Below are 18214 nucleotides of genomic sequence, written 5' to 3' on the forward strand. Positions count from 1 at the left end.
ATAACCCACAGGGCAGAAAGACGATTTCCTGAAAAGCCTTTATGTGTTGGTGGCAGAATGTGTTCATTATTCTGTGTGTGCACCCAGCACGTGGGAGCTGTGCTTTGCTGCCAGGTGAAAGGGCACTTACCTGTTTACTGGTCTCCTGACCTCACTCACTTTTCCCCTAGCAAACATGGCTTCATTCTGGGAGAAATTAAAGATGGGGAAATCCAGCTGATAGCTGGTAACTAGTTGACAAGAGGTTTTCAATTAGATGTGCCTTTGAGTCCTTGGATCATTTTTCCATCTTTTCTCTGCTTATTACTGATGATAATTAATGTACTTATCCTAATTTCTATTATGTGGTCTAGCATGTTTTGGATCTAGGGGATAGAAGTTGAACAATAGCCTTTAGTGGTCCTTCTCTAACCAGATTCCTCCGTCTTTCTATATCAGTATAGTTTTGGGGTTCTGGTTTACTCTGGAGTTGGTAGACTTGTTCAGTGAAATCTCAGGAAGGTACAGAGTATAGTAAAAATAAATTGGATGTAAGAGCAGAGTGTGGTGACACATGCCAGTAATCCTAGTGTACTGGGAGGTTTAGGCAGGAGGATTAGAAATTTGAGTCCAGCCTGGGCAACTTAGTGAAACCTTGTCTCAAAATGAAAAAACCAAGGAAAAGAGTGGGAATGTAGTTCAGTATGAAGGACCTGGGTTCAGTCCCCAGTACTGCCAACAACCAAAAAAAAGGTGTTATGGCTTGTTGAAGTGTCCCCCGAAAGCCTCATGCAGTCATGGAGGTGGCTGAATCTAGCATTTGTGACTGGTTTGTTGTCTAGCACTGGCATTGGTGGTGTGTGTGCTGCACCTGCCGAGGGGTGGGCAACGGGCATACAATGTAAGGGTGGGAAGGAGACTCGCTTTCCCCCTTTTGCTTGTGTCACTCTCTGCCCTGCCCCTCAGCCATGCTGCCCTGCCTTGGAGCCAACTAAATATGGACTGAAACCTCCACAAACTGTAAGCTAAATAAACCTTTGCTTGCTTCATTTTGGGCATTGGATATTTTGTCTCAGCAACAAGAGAAAAGTAAGACAATAGGAGAAAGACAACTTGTTTTTTCCTAAGCTAAAACCTCAGTATTCATTGTTTGCACTTCTTGATAAATAAGTGGGTTTTGGGTTTCAGTTTAGTCACTTGGTCGCTAACAGGTTTGCCATCACTGGACTAGACAAACAGGTTACTGAGCTCATTGTGATTCCACAGGGTAACCACTACAGTTATCATTAGGGATGCGGGCTAGGAACTCTCTGTTACCATAGCAGAACCTAGCTCACCTGACTACTGTTAGAGAAGGAAGAAGATTCAGGGACCTGGAGGAGGCTGTGGGGTGTGTGTGTGTGTGTGTGTGTGTGGTGTACATGGAGTACATGCATGTGTATGTGTTAATCCAGACTCCTCTATGACTATGGTTTCCAAACTTGCTGCGGATTGGAATCACTGGGTGATCTTTTAACATCCGAGAGCCCAAAACCACACATTAGATGAATTAATTCACAGATTCCGGGGATGGGAGGAATACAAGCATTAGTTTTTGTTGTGTTTTGAACCTTTTTGGGTGATTCCAGTTACAAAGTTCAGGAGCCACTTGTGTGTGATAATCATGACAGTAACATCACGGTTATTACTGGAAGAGGAGTGGGGGTAACAGTGATGACAGTGGTGGCCCTGTCATTACTGTTTCCTGGCTCTTCCTCCTCTGCCAAGCAGTACTCTGAGATTTTACAAGCATTCTCACTTCTGGTCTGCACGAGAGCAGTCCTGTAGGTGAATGGACAAAGAAAAGAGGGGTCACACCTTTCAAATTGATGTCTGCACAGAGTCAGCAGACCCAGCTTTTCAGGTAAAAGACCAGCAAGGTGAGGTTGCTGAGTTCATCTTGGGAAGCCCCAAGGACCACGGTGGTCATCCTTAGGTGAGATTTCAGGCTTCCTTGTCACCATATCATGGCCTATCCTGTCCTGATGGATACAGCCATCCTTTTAATAACCACAATGCTTCCAGAAATCAATGTCCAAAAGCCTATTTTGTGAAGTTATAAATTGAGGGAGACTTTATTTTGACTTGTGGCTTGGAAGGAGCAAAGACTACAGTAAACCAGGCTATTAATTTTGGGCTGTTTGATTCATCTGTCGAAATCACTTTGTGTGTGTCTCAGGTTAAATAAATTAATAAAACATTACCTTGTGTGTTTCGTAGCCCTTTTTCTTAATGGAGTTCATGGTGTTCTGCAAACTTTGTACCATTACTAGTGTGTCTGACATCACTAGGAAGGATTGTGAGGCCAAATAGGGGTGTAAGAGACTGTAAGGTGGAAAGAGCTAAGTTATGTTGGGGCTAGGATTTAGCTTAGCAGCATAAGCACCTGCCTGGCAAGCATGAGGTCATGAGTTTGACCCCTCCCAAAAAATAAACAAGCAAACAAACAGACAAACAAAAAACCAAACAAAAAAAGAACTAAGTTACGTGGAAGTGCTTATCCAGCATCCGTAGAGGTTTCTGACTGGAGTCTTGACGTACGGGTAGGAGTTTGACAGGGAAGTGTTGGAGTGTTGGGGAGGGTCTTCTTCCTAGAGGGATCAGCTTGGCAAAGGCACACCAATAGGAAGCAGTCTGTATAGAGACTCTTAGTGTTACCGCTGAGAAAGGGACCATTGCCTGCTGCCCTGTAAGACGAGGAAGTTCCGGTGGGCCTGCATTTCCACTTGTCGTCCTGTCGTGCACACATCTCCGAACATTTTTCCAATTGGAAAGAGATTTGTGGGGCAATGAAGGGCTAAATAAGGGTTATAATTTAATTGGCCCCCTTTTATCCTAAAAAGTCACACCAGACACCTATCAAATGTTGCTGTACATTGCTATCAGAGGATCTTACAGGACGCTGTTGATGTCCCAGCGACCCAGACTGTCTTCTTCTTGTTTCTTTTTAATCTAAAATATTTCTGTTAGTACATGATTCAGTAAATATTGACTGCATTCACTGTGGGGAGCTGGTGCGTGTGCACAATATATCTTTATTCTTTTGACTTCTGCTTTTCTTCCCCTCCCTCCCTGCGCTCTCCTTTGTCGGTCCCCGCCTGTTTGCTGAAGACCTATCTGCCTGTTTCCTATTGTCTGTCTTCTATGTCCAGATTGACTGCTAAAAATGAACTCAGCAGTTCTCTGACCATGTGGACGTGAACCCATGACCTTCACTGTGCGCCCCGAGTCCAGGCCCCAGGGGATCGATTGTGCTGGGAACCCTCTGGGCTCCTGGACAGATTCCTTAACTAGTTTTGCAAGTGTAAAATGTGTCAAAAGTGACTTGGAGGGTTCCTTCCACTTCTGAAATTCTATAACTTGTTCAAGATTCTGACATAGGCACTTGTAATTGGAAGTCACTAATGATATAAAAATGTTAACTAAATATGTTGCATCCAGATCCACTGGGGCTGAGATAAAACCAGATCCTGGGCAAGGGGAGATTCTCGTCTTTGCTTTTCTGTGTGTGAGACAGCTGGGGAAGGGATGCCTGCTCATTAAACCTGTGTTCTCACAAACTAGTTATACTTCTTTTTAACTTGGACCATATAAGTTTGGAGGTTTTGTTTTATTTTTATTTTATTTTTTTGGTACCAGGGATTGAACTCATGACCTTGTACTTGCCAGACAGGCACTTGTGCCGCTGAGCTAAATCCCCAGCCCATGTTTTGTTTTTAATGTTATACAATACTTTTCCTTTTGTAGCTTCAAACTGTGACTTTGAGAACCTAACCTATTTCACACTTACAGCTCATGTTCGACTTGGCCCCACTATGGTGTCTAAAGTTTGGTATTTCAACTCCCAGGTCATGTGACTGGCAACTTAGTCACTTTTGAGTCGTGTCCAATGCCCACCTCCCTGCACTGCTTACCTGATTTCCTGGTTCCAGGATGGGAGCCACATTGAGAGTCAGAGTAGGATTAAAATGCTAGGACTGGGCTAGGCAGACAGATGGGCCATTGCCCTGGCCTGTCTGACTGCACGTGTGCATGCCTGGTGTCAGGCTCAGTGCTCATGCCAGGACACAGTGGTGACAGCACAGCTTTTACTTTACGGAGCTCATGGTGTTAAGGAACTGCACCAAGAGCCAGGAAGCTGCGATGGTAACATGTCACTCAACAAGACACTCAAGGCGCTGGCAGCTTTGCAGCAGGGAGCTGACCTGGTGTGCTCAAAGTGGCCAGTGGCTGGACGGGATGAAGAGCCCAGGCAGGCCATGGAGCTGGAGTGATGTGTGACCCCAAGTGTACAGTGGAGCCAGTGGAACAGGGGACACACAGCTGGACCTCTCTCCCAGCCCCCTCTCCCGGACCCTTAGCTGGAGGGGACTGTTCTTGCCTGTTAGTTTTATAGGCTGTTTCATTGATACCGTGTGTTTGGCAATTGTGCTGCTTTGCATGGAGGAGGGTAGTCTCCCTCGTCTCCTGACGGGAAAGCCTGTCTCCTACATTCCGTGTACCCTGGCTCAGTGTGCGACACAGGATGGGATAGTCTACCAGTCAGTTAATGACAGTATCTGTGACACATCAGATGGCCTTGGTATGTGGGACTTGTCTTTCAAAAGGTGGCTCAGGACCCATGGGAACCACAGTGTGTGACAGCTCCAAGGACCGCTTTGTGCTCCAGTTCATCAGAGTTTCTACTGATGCAGGAAATTAAAAGGGTAAATTCTAGCCGAGTGAGAATAGTTGAATAGATAGCAGCTTGTAATTAGAAGTTCAGGGTAACTCGGATGCTGTGTCCGCGTCACGCCTCTAGTTTTCTTTCTGTCCCTGTGATTCTGTGAGTAGAGTCATCCCAGCCAGGAATCTTCTCTGCTTCGGCTCCTTGTTGTTCCTTAGGCTCTCCAAGGGTTCTCCCCATCTCCCTTGACCTCTTCTGCTTGCTTTGTCTTAATTTTTTTCCTAACATCTTTCCTCTTCAGCTGGCATCTATTGGAACCATAAAATCATTCAAACCATTGAGTATGATTTTGTCTCTAAATGCACCACAGTTTCCCCTGTGTGGGGGTGTGGTATGTTGTGTGGATGGCTTTGTGCTCTTGTCTTTCGCTTACTATTCACACTTTTTTCAATCAGTAGATGTGAACTGAGCTCCTACAATGTGCCGAGCATTGATTCAAGAGAATCAAGAGAACACATCAGAGAGCAAACCCAACCCAAATCTCTGCTGTGCTGTGTGGCTCAGAGAGAGACAATAAATATGATACAAACTATGTAAAGAGGAGAACTTACAGAAAAAGCAATGGGGGTATTAATGTATAAAAATGGACATTTTTCATGTTTGTGTCTTCCTGAGTTGGGTATTATCCTTGAGGACCTTTAGACCCTTAGGACTATCTAACTTTAAATCTGGAGACAGCTTGAGGCACGGAGCCTTTATTTCTGAGCTGTGGAAACACATGAGAGGAAAGAAACGACAAAATCTTACACCCTTGAGTAGAGAGCAAAAACTTATATTTTAGTTAAAGTGTTTTTTTTTAAGCCCGTCAGTACTGGGGATTGAACCCACTCTATACCATGGAGCTATATCTCTTGTTCTTTTTACTGTTCATTTTGATACAGGGTCCTGCTGAGTGGGCCAGACTGGCCTTGAACTTGTGATCCTCCTGCCTCAGCCTTCTGGAGTGTTGGAATTACAAGCATGTGCCACCAAATCCACTTTTTACAAAATTAATTTTAATGATGGTTCTTTTCGAACCCTACTATACTATCTCCCCCTGTGGGAAATTTGATTTGCTTCTGGTTTTTGTTCTACATAATGTTGTAATGAGAAGCTTTACTCAACTACCATCTTAATGAAATTAGCAGGTTTACGTGTAATAAAAAGTAACAGAGAAAGTTAATGTTTAGTAAGTATTTACATTTGCCCATAACCGTGCTACCTGATTTCAGTGAAACAGTTTCCTTCTGACAGTGAAGTCTTTCACTTCCCTCTCTTTCAGGATGAGAAAATCAGTCACTCACAGGCCTGACTGAGCTCAGTGAGATTCTTCTTAGCCTCTAAGATCCACAGCATTCTGAGTCTGAATATTAAAATAGCAACTGTCAAAACCCATCATGATCACTAACACATTCGCTCAGAAGTTTACCAAACATTTAAGTTTGCCAGTGTTTTTCATATTAAATTTAATTGTGTGTAATTGCAGTTTTTTCTAACGACCCGAGACAATTTGAATATTGGCAGTTTCATATGTTCCTGATATTTTAGTCCATCCTCCCAATAACACAGTGATTATTCTTTGGTGACCATCGTGCTGTAGATGGTGTCTTGACCTTAGGGGTTTAGGTTGATGCCGAATGAGAGGGAAGAGGGGGAAGACCGGCTAGGATGGAAATCATTGTGGAAGACTCAGTGACTGCTAAGGCTGGGAGAGACTCCTGCTTCTGCCTCCCAATAGATTTGTGCCCTTTGTAGAGATACGTGGAACTCTTTGTCCCTCTGTTTTCTCACCTGATAATAGAGAATGCTGAAGTCTTTTCTCAGTGTTGATGTAGGGCTTGAATTGTAAATGGGTAGAAATCATTTTGTAACGTAACAGCATCTAAGCAATTGGTCAGGGATGTTGGTGTTGTTTCAAACCAAATATTTTTTGTCTTTTTTCCCCAACCATGTTTCTATACAATACACAAAACCATCTTTTTTAAAGTGGCTTAATTGGATGAATTGATGACCCTAAATGTGATGAGAGACTCCTTTTTGGTTAAAGCTGTCATCTGACCCGATGGGTCTGCTGTGTCAGGAGCTGAGAGAGCGGAGAGCAGCTCAGTGTGGGTTACGGGGTCACAGTAGGGGGAAGCTCAGAAGTGAATCCCCCTCCCATTCTCCCTCGAATTGCTCTGGTCCCATCCCTGGTTATATGACATCTGTCTCCCTCAGGTGACCCCACCCCCACCTGCGTCCTTGCTGGTGGGGAGGAGATGAGACTGTGAGGGCTGAAAATGCCAAGTGGGCCATCCTTTGTGCTGCTGAAACACACGCTGGCTGAAAGAGCTGTGTGTGGGAAAGGGCACGCACCCCAAGCCTGCCTCCTGTATTTTCCTACAGCCAGCAAGTCTGCAGGGGAGCCCTGAGCCTCAGCTCGCAGAGTGCTTCCACGTTAGTAGCCCCTGGGCCTGCCCAGCCCCACTGGGAAATGTGTCACCTTGGGATAGGGCGTGGGAGGGAACAGTGGAGGTGTGTGCAGTCTTTTTTTTTTCCCCCAGTTAAAATCTTGGCAAGGGGACATGCTTGTCATTCCTGTTGCCTGTATCAGCAGCAGATTCCCAGTTTGAGCTCTGAGACAGCGTCCTGGATTCGTCACACTTCAGCTTTGCCTGCTGCGAACAGTTGTATGTCTCTGGTTGATGGGGACTTTAATAGCGCTGGGAGGTGAATGGGTGGTGGGGATGTGGTTCTCGGGAAATACAGTGTCAGAGCAACAGAGACACAGGGGAGCTTGTCGGGAGGAAAAGTCCGTAATAAAACAGTTTACCTTTGTAGACACTGAAGAAACCTGCCCTTTAGTTTAACTGTGTCTGGCTTCCTTAAATACTTCAGGGTATGAATTCTCAGGATGTATTATGTAGACTTTAACAGTAATGAAGCTAAAACCCTATATTAAGGAAAGGTGACTAAGATAGCCCTTGGGACACAGCAGATTACCATTCAGATCTGGAAGCCATTTTTATGAAAATGCATGTTCTTTTTAGATAGATACATAAAGAATATTTGGAGGGGCAGCCACATACATGGTGGGTGGTTGGATCTGATGGATTTATATTTTCTTCTTTTTGCTCATATGTATTTTCTAATTTTCACCATGTATTACGTAAAGGGAAAAATATAGGGGCTAGGGAACCTCATTCACTGCTCAGGCCCTCTTCAATCATTCAGGACTTTCTTGAGGGTCTGCTAGGGGCAGGGCACCGTGGCAGAGATGTCACCATCATGATAGTCCCAGTCTCTGCCTTCACGGAGCTGACATTTTTGAGCTAAAACAAATAAAATCTATTAGAGTTTGGGAAGGAAGAGAAGAAAAGCAGTGACACACTAGCATAGGAGTAAGGGGGAGAGAGGGTGTGTCTTTAAGAAAGGGGATGATGGGGACCTCGCCGAACTGAAAGCTGGGAAACAGCCACAATAAAAGACCAGAAGTTTGAGGTCCTAAGGAGGACCAGGCAACGGGAGCCCCTGGAGTCCTTTTCAAATGTCCTGCAGTCACTCTGGAGGCTGGGGAAGTGGGACTTCCCACCTGCCCCTTGTGGAAAATGTTGCATTTGGAAATATGAATGAGGCTTACAGAGAGACTGTTCAGCTGAGGGTGTGTGTGTGTGTGGGGTGTGTATGTGTGGCCATAAGGAGGACAGTTTTAGAATTCGTGGGAGATTGGTTAATGTTCGGCTAAATAACAGGAAGGTGTTGGGTTCGATTTGTTGATTTCATTCTTTAAAAAAAATTTTTTTTTAAGACAGGGTCTTACTGTTAGTTCAGGCTGGCCTTGAATTCATGGTGTAGCCCAGAATAGCCTTGAACTTGCAGCAACCCTTCTGCTTTAGCCTTCCTAGTGCTGAGATTACAGGTGTGTGCCACTATGCCTGGCTCTTTGCTCCTTTTGAATACTGGCTGAGATGGCTCGTCTTTCAGTGTGGAATAAGCCTGTAGTCTGACCCAGGGGACTCTCAGGCCTCCTCAGCTCACCTCTGCATTTATTTGGTGTTCACTGGATCTGCAGCTACGGGCAACAGGGGAGTCATAGACACTAGCCTGGAAACCCTGGCCATGACAGTGGTATTTGGAAGGTGTCTCTTTCCTCCAGGGTTCCCTACTCATTCATCTAGAGAAAAGGAATGGAGAAGCAGTTGATAAAACCTGAATGCTAGATCAAATGTAAACCTAAACGCCGAGTATGGTGGTGCACCCATGTAATCACAGCACTTGGGAGGCTGAGGCAGGAGGACCACTTCAAGGTCAAAGCCCTGTCTCAAAAAGACACAAAGAAAAAAAAATGTAAACCTGGATGAAGAGGCAACAACAATTCTTCTTTAGGTACCTGCACTTACTGAATGGCACAAGACAATTGCCTAGGCTTCTCCCAGGAGAGCTGCAGCTTTGCTGGCCTCTGGCCACACTTTCCATACCCCCTTCACCTAAAGGTGCTTTCCTGGCTCAGTTTATCCCTTGCAAAATGCCCAGAACTGGGTGAGTCTAGGGTAGGCCAGGCTTGTATCGGGTGGACCTTTAGCAACTGAAGAACACAGCTGTTCCAATATGGTGAAATATTCTGTGCTATTAAAATGATGGCTGCAACTGTGTAGAAATACAGAAAGGAATTGGGAAATGGTTGCACAAATGCAGAGATGCCAGTTAAAGTGCATTTAGACGGATGAAAGTCAGGAAAAAGCAATGAAAAGTATATAATGGTTCTAGGATTAGAAGGTATGCCCATCCAGGTATTTTTAAGCTAGGAACCTTAGAGTCATTTCCTATAGCTCCTGTTTTCTCTTACCTCAGCTTTAACCATTCACAAAATCCTGTAGATTCTGTAGTACCAAGTATCTTTAATTCTTATTGTTATTTTTCATCCCCACTACCGGCTTCCTACTCTATACTGTAATTTCTGGTTGATTTTTTCCTAATTGTTTTGGAGATAGGGTTTCACTGTGCATTCAGGCTGGCCTTGAATTCACTGTGTTGCCCAGGCTGACTTCAAACTTGAACAATCCTCTTACCTCAGCCTCCCAAGTGCTGAGATTACGGTTGTGTGCTACCACACTGGGCATGGTTGATATTTTCGGCAGTGCTGGGGATTAAACTCAGGACCTGTGTCTATCAGGCAAGGTGTACCCACAGTTGAAGGCTATCACTCACCCACCCAGCCCCCTCTGCAGGCTTTTATCTAGTCTTCTGGGCTCCTTTCTTTCTCTCCATGAAGTTCATGTGGAACACTGTGGACCAAGACAGTTTGGGAGGAAACATATCTGAGTTTGTCTCTCCTTTGATCCCTTCTTTTCCCTTGATATTGCCTTCAGCAGTCAAGTTCAAATGCCTTTGCATGGAAGATGCTGTACTTTACAGTTTAATCACTTGTCTTATCCCTAGAGTGTCACCAACTTTTTTCTGTCTGCCCTTGTGCTTTTTCCTCTCTTCTCTTGTTTGTCTTCCCTCTCAAGGTCAAGTGCAAAGAACCTATCCTGCATACCTGTACCAGGGAGAGTTGGTTCCATCTGACTTACTAAATTATAACAAGTCAGGATGTTTTGTAATTGTGGGGTTATAGCCTTTCCTCTTAGTAAACTCTGAGCTCCACACATCTTCCATCCCAGACCCTTAATGTGATACCTAGGACACAGCAGAGGTGCAAAAGGGGCATGCTCATTGAATGCATTGAACAAGACAGTTTATTGTCTATAAGGTCTTAAAATACATTTATAAGACCTAAGAAAGTAAAAAAAAATAGCATTTATGGGAAAGCAGCAGGCTCTTTTGAAATTGAAGAAAGTAGACAGAGGAAACAGTTTAAATGGAGAAACAGCTAAACTGTGGAGTTCACAGATTGGGTTCAGATCCTGGACCTGTCACCTACTGAGGCTTGGACTCCTCATTTATCAGGTGGACATGGGACTAGTACCATATGGGTCAGGTGTGGACAGCAAAGGAAAACATGCAAGTCAGGGCTTAGTGCAGCACGTGGCACATGTTAAGGGCTCCAGAGATGCCAGCCAGTCACAGTGACTGTATCATCCCGAAGAAGCCAGTGCTCTTGAGTAAACGTCTTTTTGATGTCTTTCTGCTTCTTTTTGCAATGTGAAACTTTTAAAGTTTTGCCCTCCTGGAAATGATAACTGTACTCATGCAGAATGATGAGAAAAGGGTTGTAGAATAATAAACTCATCATCACTTTTTGTAGAGTCTTTCAGGAGCCACCTTCCCTGGTTGGAGTAATAGAGATTTCTTACGCATTCTCATGCGAATCTGGATCAGGTTTTGGGCTGAAAAGGAAAAAGGGGTCTCTGGGAAGATAGATACTCTACCATCTGCACAAGACTCATCCCTTTTACTTTACCACTCATCAGTGGACTGTTTTTCTTTGCTGGACTGTAAGTTCTTTAGGCTGGTGTCATCTCTGTCTTGCTCCCCCAGAGACAAAACTAGGACCAATGGATGAAAATGATGGGTACCTGATTTGTCCTCAGGATGAAAGAAGAGGTTTCTCACAGGCAGCAGACAGTTGTACTAATGAGCTCCCTACAGTTGCAGATTCTTAAGCTAAAGCGGATGTTCAGGTGTTGATCCTGGGAGGAATTCCTATTTAGGGTGAGAGGTTGGGTTAAGGTTTATGAGCTCATATTTTAGGACTGGAAAGGTGTGTAAACTTTTCCTCTGGTTCAAAGGGAGGACGGTGGGTATGGTGGGGGACCAGTGAGTGTCAGTGTGGCAGATAAGTGGAACAACTTCTTGGATTTTGAGGACAGTTTTGTCAGCATTAAGATTTTCAAAACCTACTCAGTTTAATCAAAATAGATAAAATTATAATAGATGCAGTGTGGAATCTTCCAAGTCCTCCTGCAATATAATCAGGGTTGTTGTCTTTCTATGATTCTTAACATGTTTCTGTGTCATGTGTACCATTTGCATCCTGTTTGATCTCCTTGTAACTCAAGAGAACAGGTTAGATAAGGTACAAGCTGTTCTGTATTTGGGCCAAGGAGTACTTTACTCATCTAGTGAGGCAATTATTTGTAGGATGTTATCTCTTTGATGAGGGTGGGAGTTCATGAATAGAGCTTTATAAGTAAGATCCCTTTGTTCATAAATCAGAAATCATATGCAAATTGGTGTTCAAATGTGCATTTTCCTGGAAAGGAAAGTCCCATTTCTGGGGTTTTCAGTTGTACCCCTTCCCCAAAATGTTCAGACCCCTTTTATCTCCATCTTAGTCCTATGCTCAGCAAACTGAAAATCCTCCAGGGAACTATGAAGGCTCATCTTTCATACTCTGTTCATGAAAAGATCTGAGAATTTTATAACAGGATTGGGATGAGCTAGTTAGGTGGCATGTTCTGTTTTTATATGTAAAGAGGGAAAGCAAGCATTTATGTTCCAGGAGTTACAGGAGAATTAGGGAAGTAATTCAGCGGCCGCACCCTCGACCACATTTCCGCAGAATCGACCCCAGGACAAGGGTCTGATGTAAGTGGCAGTGTGGCGCGTGGCACGCCACGATCTCCAGAGGCCTCTGATTTCTGTTCCGAGGCTGATCAGTTAACACCTCCCAAGGGCGTCTCCGAGATACCATCGCAACGATAACGGTGCATCTTGGTGCTTGGGGAGCCTGCCAAGCCCCTGCGCCGCGTGAGGAAGCGCGAGGGAGGCCCAGTACCTGGCCCGAGGGAGAAAACCTTGCCAAGAACCGGGTCGTGCCCCAGGCGTGGGGTGCTGGAATGTGGCAGCTTCGCAGAGTTCAGCAGCTAGCCTTCCCTGCACATCCAGAGTTCTACTTCTTGCCGTCCGAGCCCTTGACCACTACCTCTGTCTCCCTTGCGTGTAATGAGACCCCAACTCAGCCAGAAGCAATGGCAGAGCGGAGGTGCTGTCCCTTTAAGGAAGGCGGAGGGGGCGCGGAGGGGTTGGCCGCGCCCCTCCGCTCTCCGCACTTCACGCCGCGTCCGCGAGACCACCTGTCTCCTGCCTCGCCCCGCCCCTTTCTGGACGGGCGGCGGCGGCGAAGTAGGGCTGTGGGTCTACCTAGGGGCGGGCGCGCGGCGCATGCGCATGGCCGGACAGGTCCGCGGCGCCCTCACTTCCTGGCATTCCCCCCTCCCCCTCCTCGCCGTTACCCTGTACATCCGGGTCACTTGCCCTCCCCGTTCGGAGTTAGAGCTGCCGCCGCTGCCGCTGCCGCTGCTACCTGCCTCGTCACGGCTCCGCCACAGGGGCAGGTGCGGAGGGGCTCCCGGTGCGGCCGCCGCGTTTCCCCACTCTGGGGCCGGGGCTCCCCCTAGCGCCGCTGAGGAGCCGCCGTCGCCGCTGGTGGAGGGCGGAGGAGCGGGGCTGCGAGCCTGGAGGCTCCCGGGAGGTGAGTGATTGGTTTCTGCCGCTTCCCGGCCCTCCCGTCCACCGCTCTCCTGCGCGCAGCCCGGCTTGGCGGGGAGGCGCGGGCGGCGGCCTCAGCCTCAGCCTCAGCCTCGTGCGGCGCGCTGGGCCCGCGGCCCCGGCTCGCCGGCGCCCATTCATTCGGACCTTTTCTTCCGTCCGCGCCGCCTCGCGCGTGCCCGCCGCGGGGTGCTGCCGCCGCGCGTGCCCCCAGGTCCCCGGCCCGTGCCCTCGGCCGCCGCCTCGCCCGCGGCCTCAACCGCGCCCCCACGCCGGCGCCCGCCTCCTTCCCCGCCCTCCGTGCCGGCTCCCGGGTCTGCACCCCCAGCCCGCGGGACGCCGCCTGGCCGCGCCTGGCCTTCCGCCGCGCTGTCCCGTGGCCGGGCGGAGTCGGTGTCCCCGCGCCCGCCGGCTTCCACCTGCGCGCCGGGATCTCCAGCCTCCCGGCACACGCGCCCGACTGCTGGTCGGCTGAGGCCGGCGCTCGGGCCTGGGGTGTGGCTGTGGTCTCAGGTGTCCGGGGCGCGGGGTCTTCTGGAGTTACCCGAGTCTGATAAGCAGGTCAGACTCCCGAAAGTGACCATTGCTATTTTCTTGTTTTGACCTCAGGGCTGTTCTAGTCTGTACTGTCCTAAAAACTCCCTCTTTCAGTATTTAGTAGGTTTTCCCTGAATGTTAAATTGGGCAGAGCTGACTATTCTTTTTAACTAATTCTACGACTGAGTTACGGCAGTACCTGTTAATGCTATCTGTTGGTGAGACTTTTTCTCGTCTCATCTGTCAACAGCATTCCCTGAGTTCTCCTGGTGTGCGGAACCCCGATGACACGCCTCAATACTTGGAGTAGCACAGAGTGACATTCTGGATTTGGCACAGGTTTTGAAATTCGATTAAATTTCCCCTCCTCCTGTAAGTTTAATGAGTTTAATACTTTTTAATTGTCCAAGTGTTATGTGGGAAACGTGTGTCGGTTTTATGTTTTTTAAGTTATTGCTGTTTGGCACACTGACATTCCATAGGACCGTTTTTTGTGTGGCTGAAGGAATTTCAGTCCCTTGGGTGTTTAGTGCCTTTTTATTGCATATTGTATACCTCAAGAAAAGCGCACTCGTCCTTTTAATTCTGTTTATTAATATAAAGCGAAACTTTATCCAGAGTGACTTGATAATTGGAACTTGATAGCCAGTTTGTAAAGTGTTGCAGTTAACTAAAACTGCCTAATCTGCATTCACAAAAGGAATTGGCAGCACTGTTTTTCCTCTCCTGTGACTTTCATAGTCCCGAATAAAGAACTCGAAAGGAGAGTCTTAGTTCTGACACCTACCTGCATGTCAGTCTGATGATGCCCATCTATCGATAGTAATGGCACTTTGATGCTAATGACCCTTTTTTTTCTGGTGAACTACACTTTGGCTGTTGGTCTCTATTTAGATTTTTTTTTTTTTTTTTTGGTGTGGGGAATCCAACTCGGGACCTCGCACTTGCTGTCCCCGGCCCTCTGTTGAGATTTTGGTTATCTTCAGAAATTAAGATTTCTTAACTCATAGTCGGGATTACATTTTTTTTTTTTTTTGGCAGGGTAGTTTTGTTAAATTTAAAAAAAAATTTAATAGTGATGCAGTTGCCTTTGAGGAAACTCTTGCTTTGTAAAATGTTGTGAATGTATAGTATAAACTGTAAGTTGTATGTAATTGGGTAGAGGAGAGTTTTTTCCTTAGAAAATAGTTGGTTGATCAAAGGAAAATAATTGATTAGTAAATTGATTCTAGTTGCTGCAGCAAAAATACAGTTTCAGATACTAAGAGGGCAGTTTATTTTTTGATGGAGTGCAAGTGATACTTAGCTTAATGGAACTTGAAATTTGTTTCTCTTGCAAAAAGTAAAATAGTACATGTTAAGTGGTATCACTTGCAGTATGTAACTAATATTGGAAATGGACATTTATCTTGGTAAGTAGTAATTGATGGAGAAGTAAAGAGGTGTTTATTTAATTTGGTGCTTAAGTCTCTTGGGGAAAATGCTTGATTGTCACGAGGTTATTTAGCTCAGATTATTAAGTACTGATGCATTCATTGTGAGAGCTTATAGTTTTCTCTTTCACTATGTTTAAAGAAAATGAGATTATAAATTTGAAAATATTGAATTATATTGTTAGTAGCGTGCCTCCTATTTTTAGTGTCTTCTCATTTTCTGTTACTACATCAGGGTTTAGCATAGTTTCTGGTTTGAGTATATTGGATATTATGTTTTGAACTAATTAACGAGTGCGAGACCAAAGAGGCTTGAAGTATATAACAGCATTTTGTAATTACATGGTAGACATTTTAGAGACAGACTTTCATCACGGAGGCTTCAGTTTTCTCAAGTATTTTGCATATTTTGAAGACTATAGTATTTGGTTATTTAAATTATTTAGAAATCTTTAGGGGAGGAAGTACAATATTCATGCCATTTTGTATTGTACTTCAGTGTGTAAAAAGAGTTTTTTAGGGGCTGGGGATTTAGCTCATTGGCATAAGCGCCTGCCTTGCAAGCAGGCAGTCGTGGGTTCGATCCCCGGTACCGATAAAAGGAAAAAGGCAAAAAAAAAAAAAAAGTTTGTTTATTTAGAATAGGTGTTTGATATATGTAATTGGTCAGCATTTATGAACAATAGCCAATTCAGGAACTTTCTTGTGCATTTAAAGTCAGCATAAAAATTGAGTGTGTGATCCTGTATTATGATCATTTCACTAAATTAGGTTACTATTTCAAAGAATGTTTTTTCAAATAGAAGTAGAAGGCATAATTCGTGGTATAATAGTAACTTTTGTTTCATTAATGGTGCTGATGAAAACGAAAAGGTTTTTTTTGTGTGTGACTCTCACTATGTGGTGCAGATTAGCCTTGACTTGCTTATGTAGGATAACATAAATAGTAACTAGAACTTTGGTAGTGTCTACTAGTAGGCAGTGTTCTATGATAGTTAATCTTTACAATAAAGATAATGTAATGATATACATTAAATAAGTTAAGTAAAATAGCAGCTAAGTGATAGAACTGGGTCTAGGATCTTAATTATTGTGCTGTTATGTGGAAGGCCTGCAAAACCCCATATATATATGCTAGGTTAGTTTCATGATAACCCTGCAAGATACAGGTCAGTTTGTAGTTAATTTCAGATCAACGTTTAATGAAGTAAGGTAACTTATTTTAACTAATTGGTATAAATATACTTGAGTGGAATGTAGATTAACATTTGAACCCAAGCCTAAGTGATTCATAATCTTTACAAAAATTCAATTTCAAGGTACTGATTTGAGGTTTGTTCTATATTTTATATTTTGTATTTATAGACTGTACTTTAAACAGAAATCTCAAAACCTTTTTCAGCTACCACACAGGATGGATCTTTACTTGTTTTGTATTCTTCTATGAGCATATACAAAATTATGGCTTCACCTCTTTCCCATTCTGTGTGATTACATGGAAGACAAGTGGGTGATTTTTGGGGGGCTTTTTGAGACAGGATCTTGATGCGTAGTTCAAGGCTGGCCTTGAACTCTCTGTAGCCCAGGCTGGCCTCAAACTCATACCAGTCCTCCTGCCTCAGCCTTCCCAGTGCTGGGATTACAGGCATGTGTTACCATACCTGGCCAAATCAGTGAATTTTTAAGATTTAGAGAAGTTATTCCTAGAATTTTGGGTAAGTATATACATTTCTTGTACAGTGTTGCAGTCTCACATCTGAATAGTGGGACCATAGTGAACACGATCTTTTTCAAAGATACACAGTTGGGTGATTTTTAGGTAGAATATTTAATACAAACATACAATTTTGTAGCTGTTTATTTTGAAACGATAGCAGTACAATAGTATGTGTTGTATGTGGCCCCATACCGTTGTCTGCCATGCAGGAATTTCTACTTGGTGTATTCCATTTTGTGTATTATGTGTAATGTGTCTTAAATCCTAGACTGATACAGACGCTACCATGTCTAGAATGCTTCCAATCATAAATTTCATGTTCTCAGATTATACTGAACAGAAGTTAGGCCAAACTTTTTTTGAAGGGCAGGCAAAGTGTGTCTAAGTAATCCAGGCTGGCCTTGAACTTGCAGCAGTCCTCCATTACAGATGTGTGCTACCACACCTGGCTAGGCCATTTTTATTTTATTTTATTTCCATTTTTTTTCTTTTCAAATCCATTTTATTCATAGATAGAAAGAAAGAAGAAAACTACAACCAAATTTTAAAGCACATGAATCATGGGGTGGTAAGAGTGATACATACATTGTACATTGTCATCTCCAAATCATTCACCAGCGCACAAGACATCTGGGCCAAATAGTTTTAGAACATATTTGCTAAGAAAAAAGTAATACATTTCCAGATACTATTATTTGAGGATTGTTCCTACCATATCTCTGTTTTTAGTGAGAATAGTAGAGAATTAAATGTAATACTTCAAATGAAATCTGAGCTTTTAGGTCTTGTAGGAGGATGGTGCTATGGTGATTGAGCCTACAGTCTCACACATGCTAAGCATGTGTTCTACCACTGAAGTACACTGCTAGTTCCCTTGAAGTAGATTTTTGTAATTGGTTTGCTCTTCTTTAGAGATTATTATGTATAGACAAAGACACTGCCTTTTATTCTGGGTTTGCTTTGTCTGACAATGTGAAGGTTCTCATGATTAAATGTGCATGCTGCCTCACATCACTGTTGTGGGGGTGCTGTTACTCATTTCTTTGTTTGGGGGGTGGCAGCGGCGGTGAGTGGTGGTGGTGGTGGGCCTCATAGGCTGGGGGAGTAGTTCGCCGCAGCGCTGCGTCTACAGCCCTTTTCATTGCTTGGAAACAGGGTCTCACCAAGTTGCCCAGGCTGGACGCAAACTTCTGATGCTCTTGCTTCGGTCTCCCAAGTAGCTGGGGTTACAGATATGTACCATGTATGAAATTTTTATATTAATTTCAATTCAGTATAAAATTAGAAGGCAGGGTGTAAGTCGCTCTTTTTTAAACCTGGCATAATGCTTAATATGAATTGTCATTAATTATTCAGTTACTGTGCACATAATCTGGGTTATATTACAGTGAA

General features: G+C 44.5%; 1 protein-coding gene across 29 annotated transcripts in view; it reads left to right on the forward strand.

Annotated features, from left to right (window-relative positions):
• Cyrib (CYFIP related Rac1 interactor B) overlaps window positions 1-18214 on the forward strand; it is a 146715-nt gene that overhangs the window by 40854 nt on the left and 87647 nt on the right. For 16 of the 29 annotated variants that reach the window (XM_063231087.1, XM_063231078.1, XM_063231079.1 and 13 more), the window contains exon 3: window positions 13923-14044. The exons of 8 other annotated variants lie outside the window; for them this stretch is intronic. Coding sequence is in view for 2 of the 21 variants with exons in the window: in XM_023564046.2 (XP_023419814.2) it covers window positions 12590-13118 (529 nt within the window). In the remaining 19 variants the exon portion in view is untranslated. Of the gene's footprint in view, window positions 1-12574; window positions 13119-13922; window positions 14045-18214 lie in introns of those variants that run through there. 5 more of the 29 variants (XM_063231076.1, XM_063231084.1, XM_005002593.3 and 2 more) reach the window with 2 other exon arrangements.

Source organism: Cavia porcellus, unplaced genomic scaffold, assembly GCF_034190915.1.
Source record: "Cavia porcellus strain 051 isolate PalLab524CR breed Dunkin Hartley unplaced genomic scaffold, mCavPor4.1 scaffold_19, whole genome shotgun sequence".
Lineage (NCBI taxonomy): Eukaryota > Metazoa > Chordata > Mammalia > Rodentia > Caviidae > Cavia > Cavia porcellus.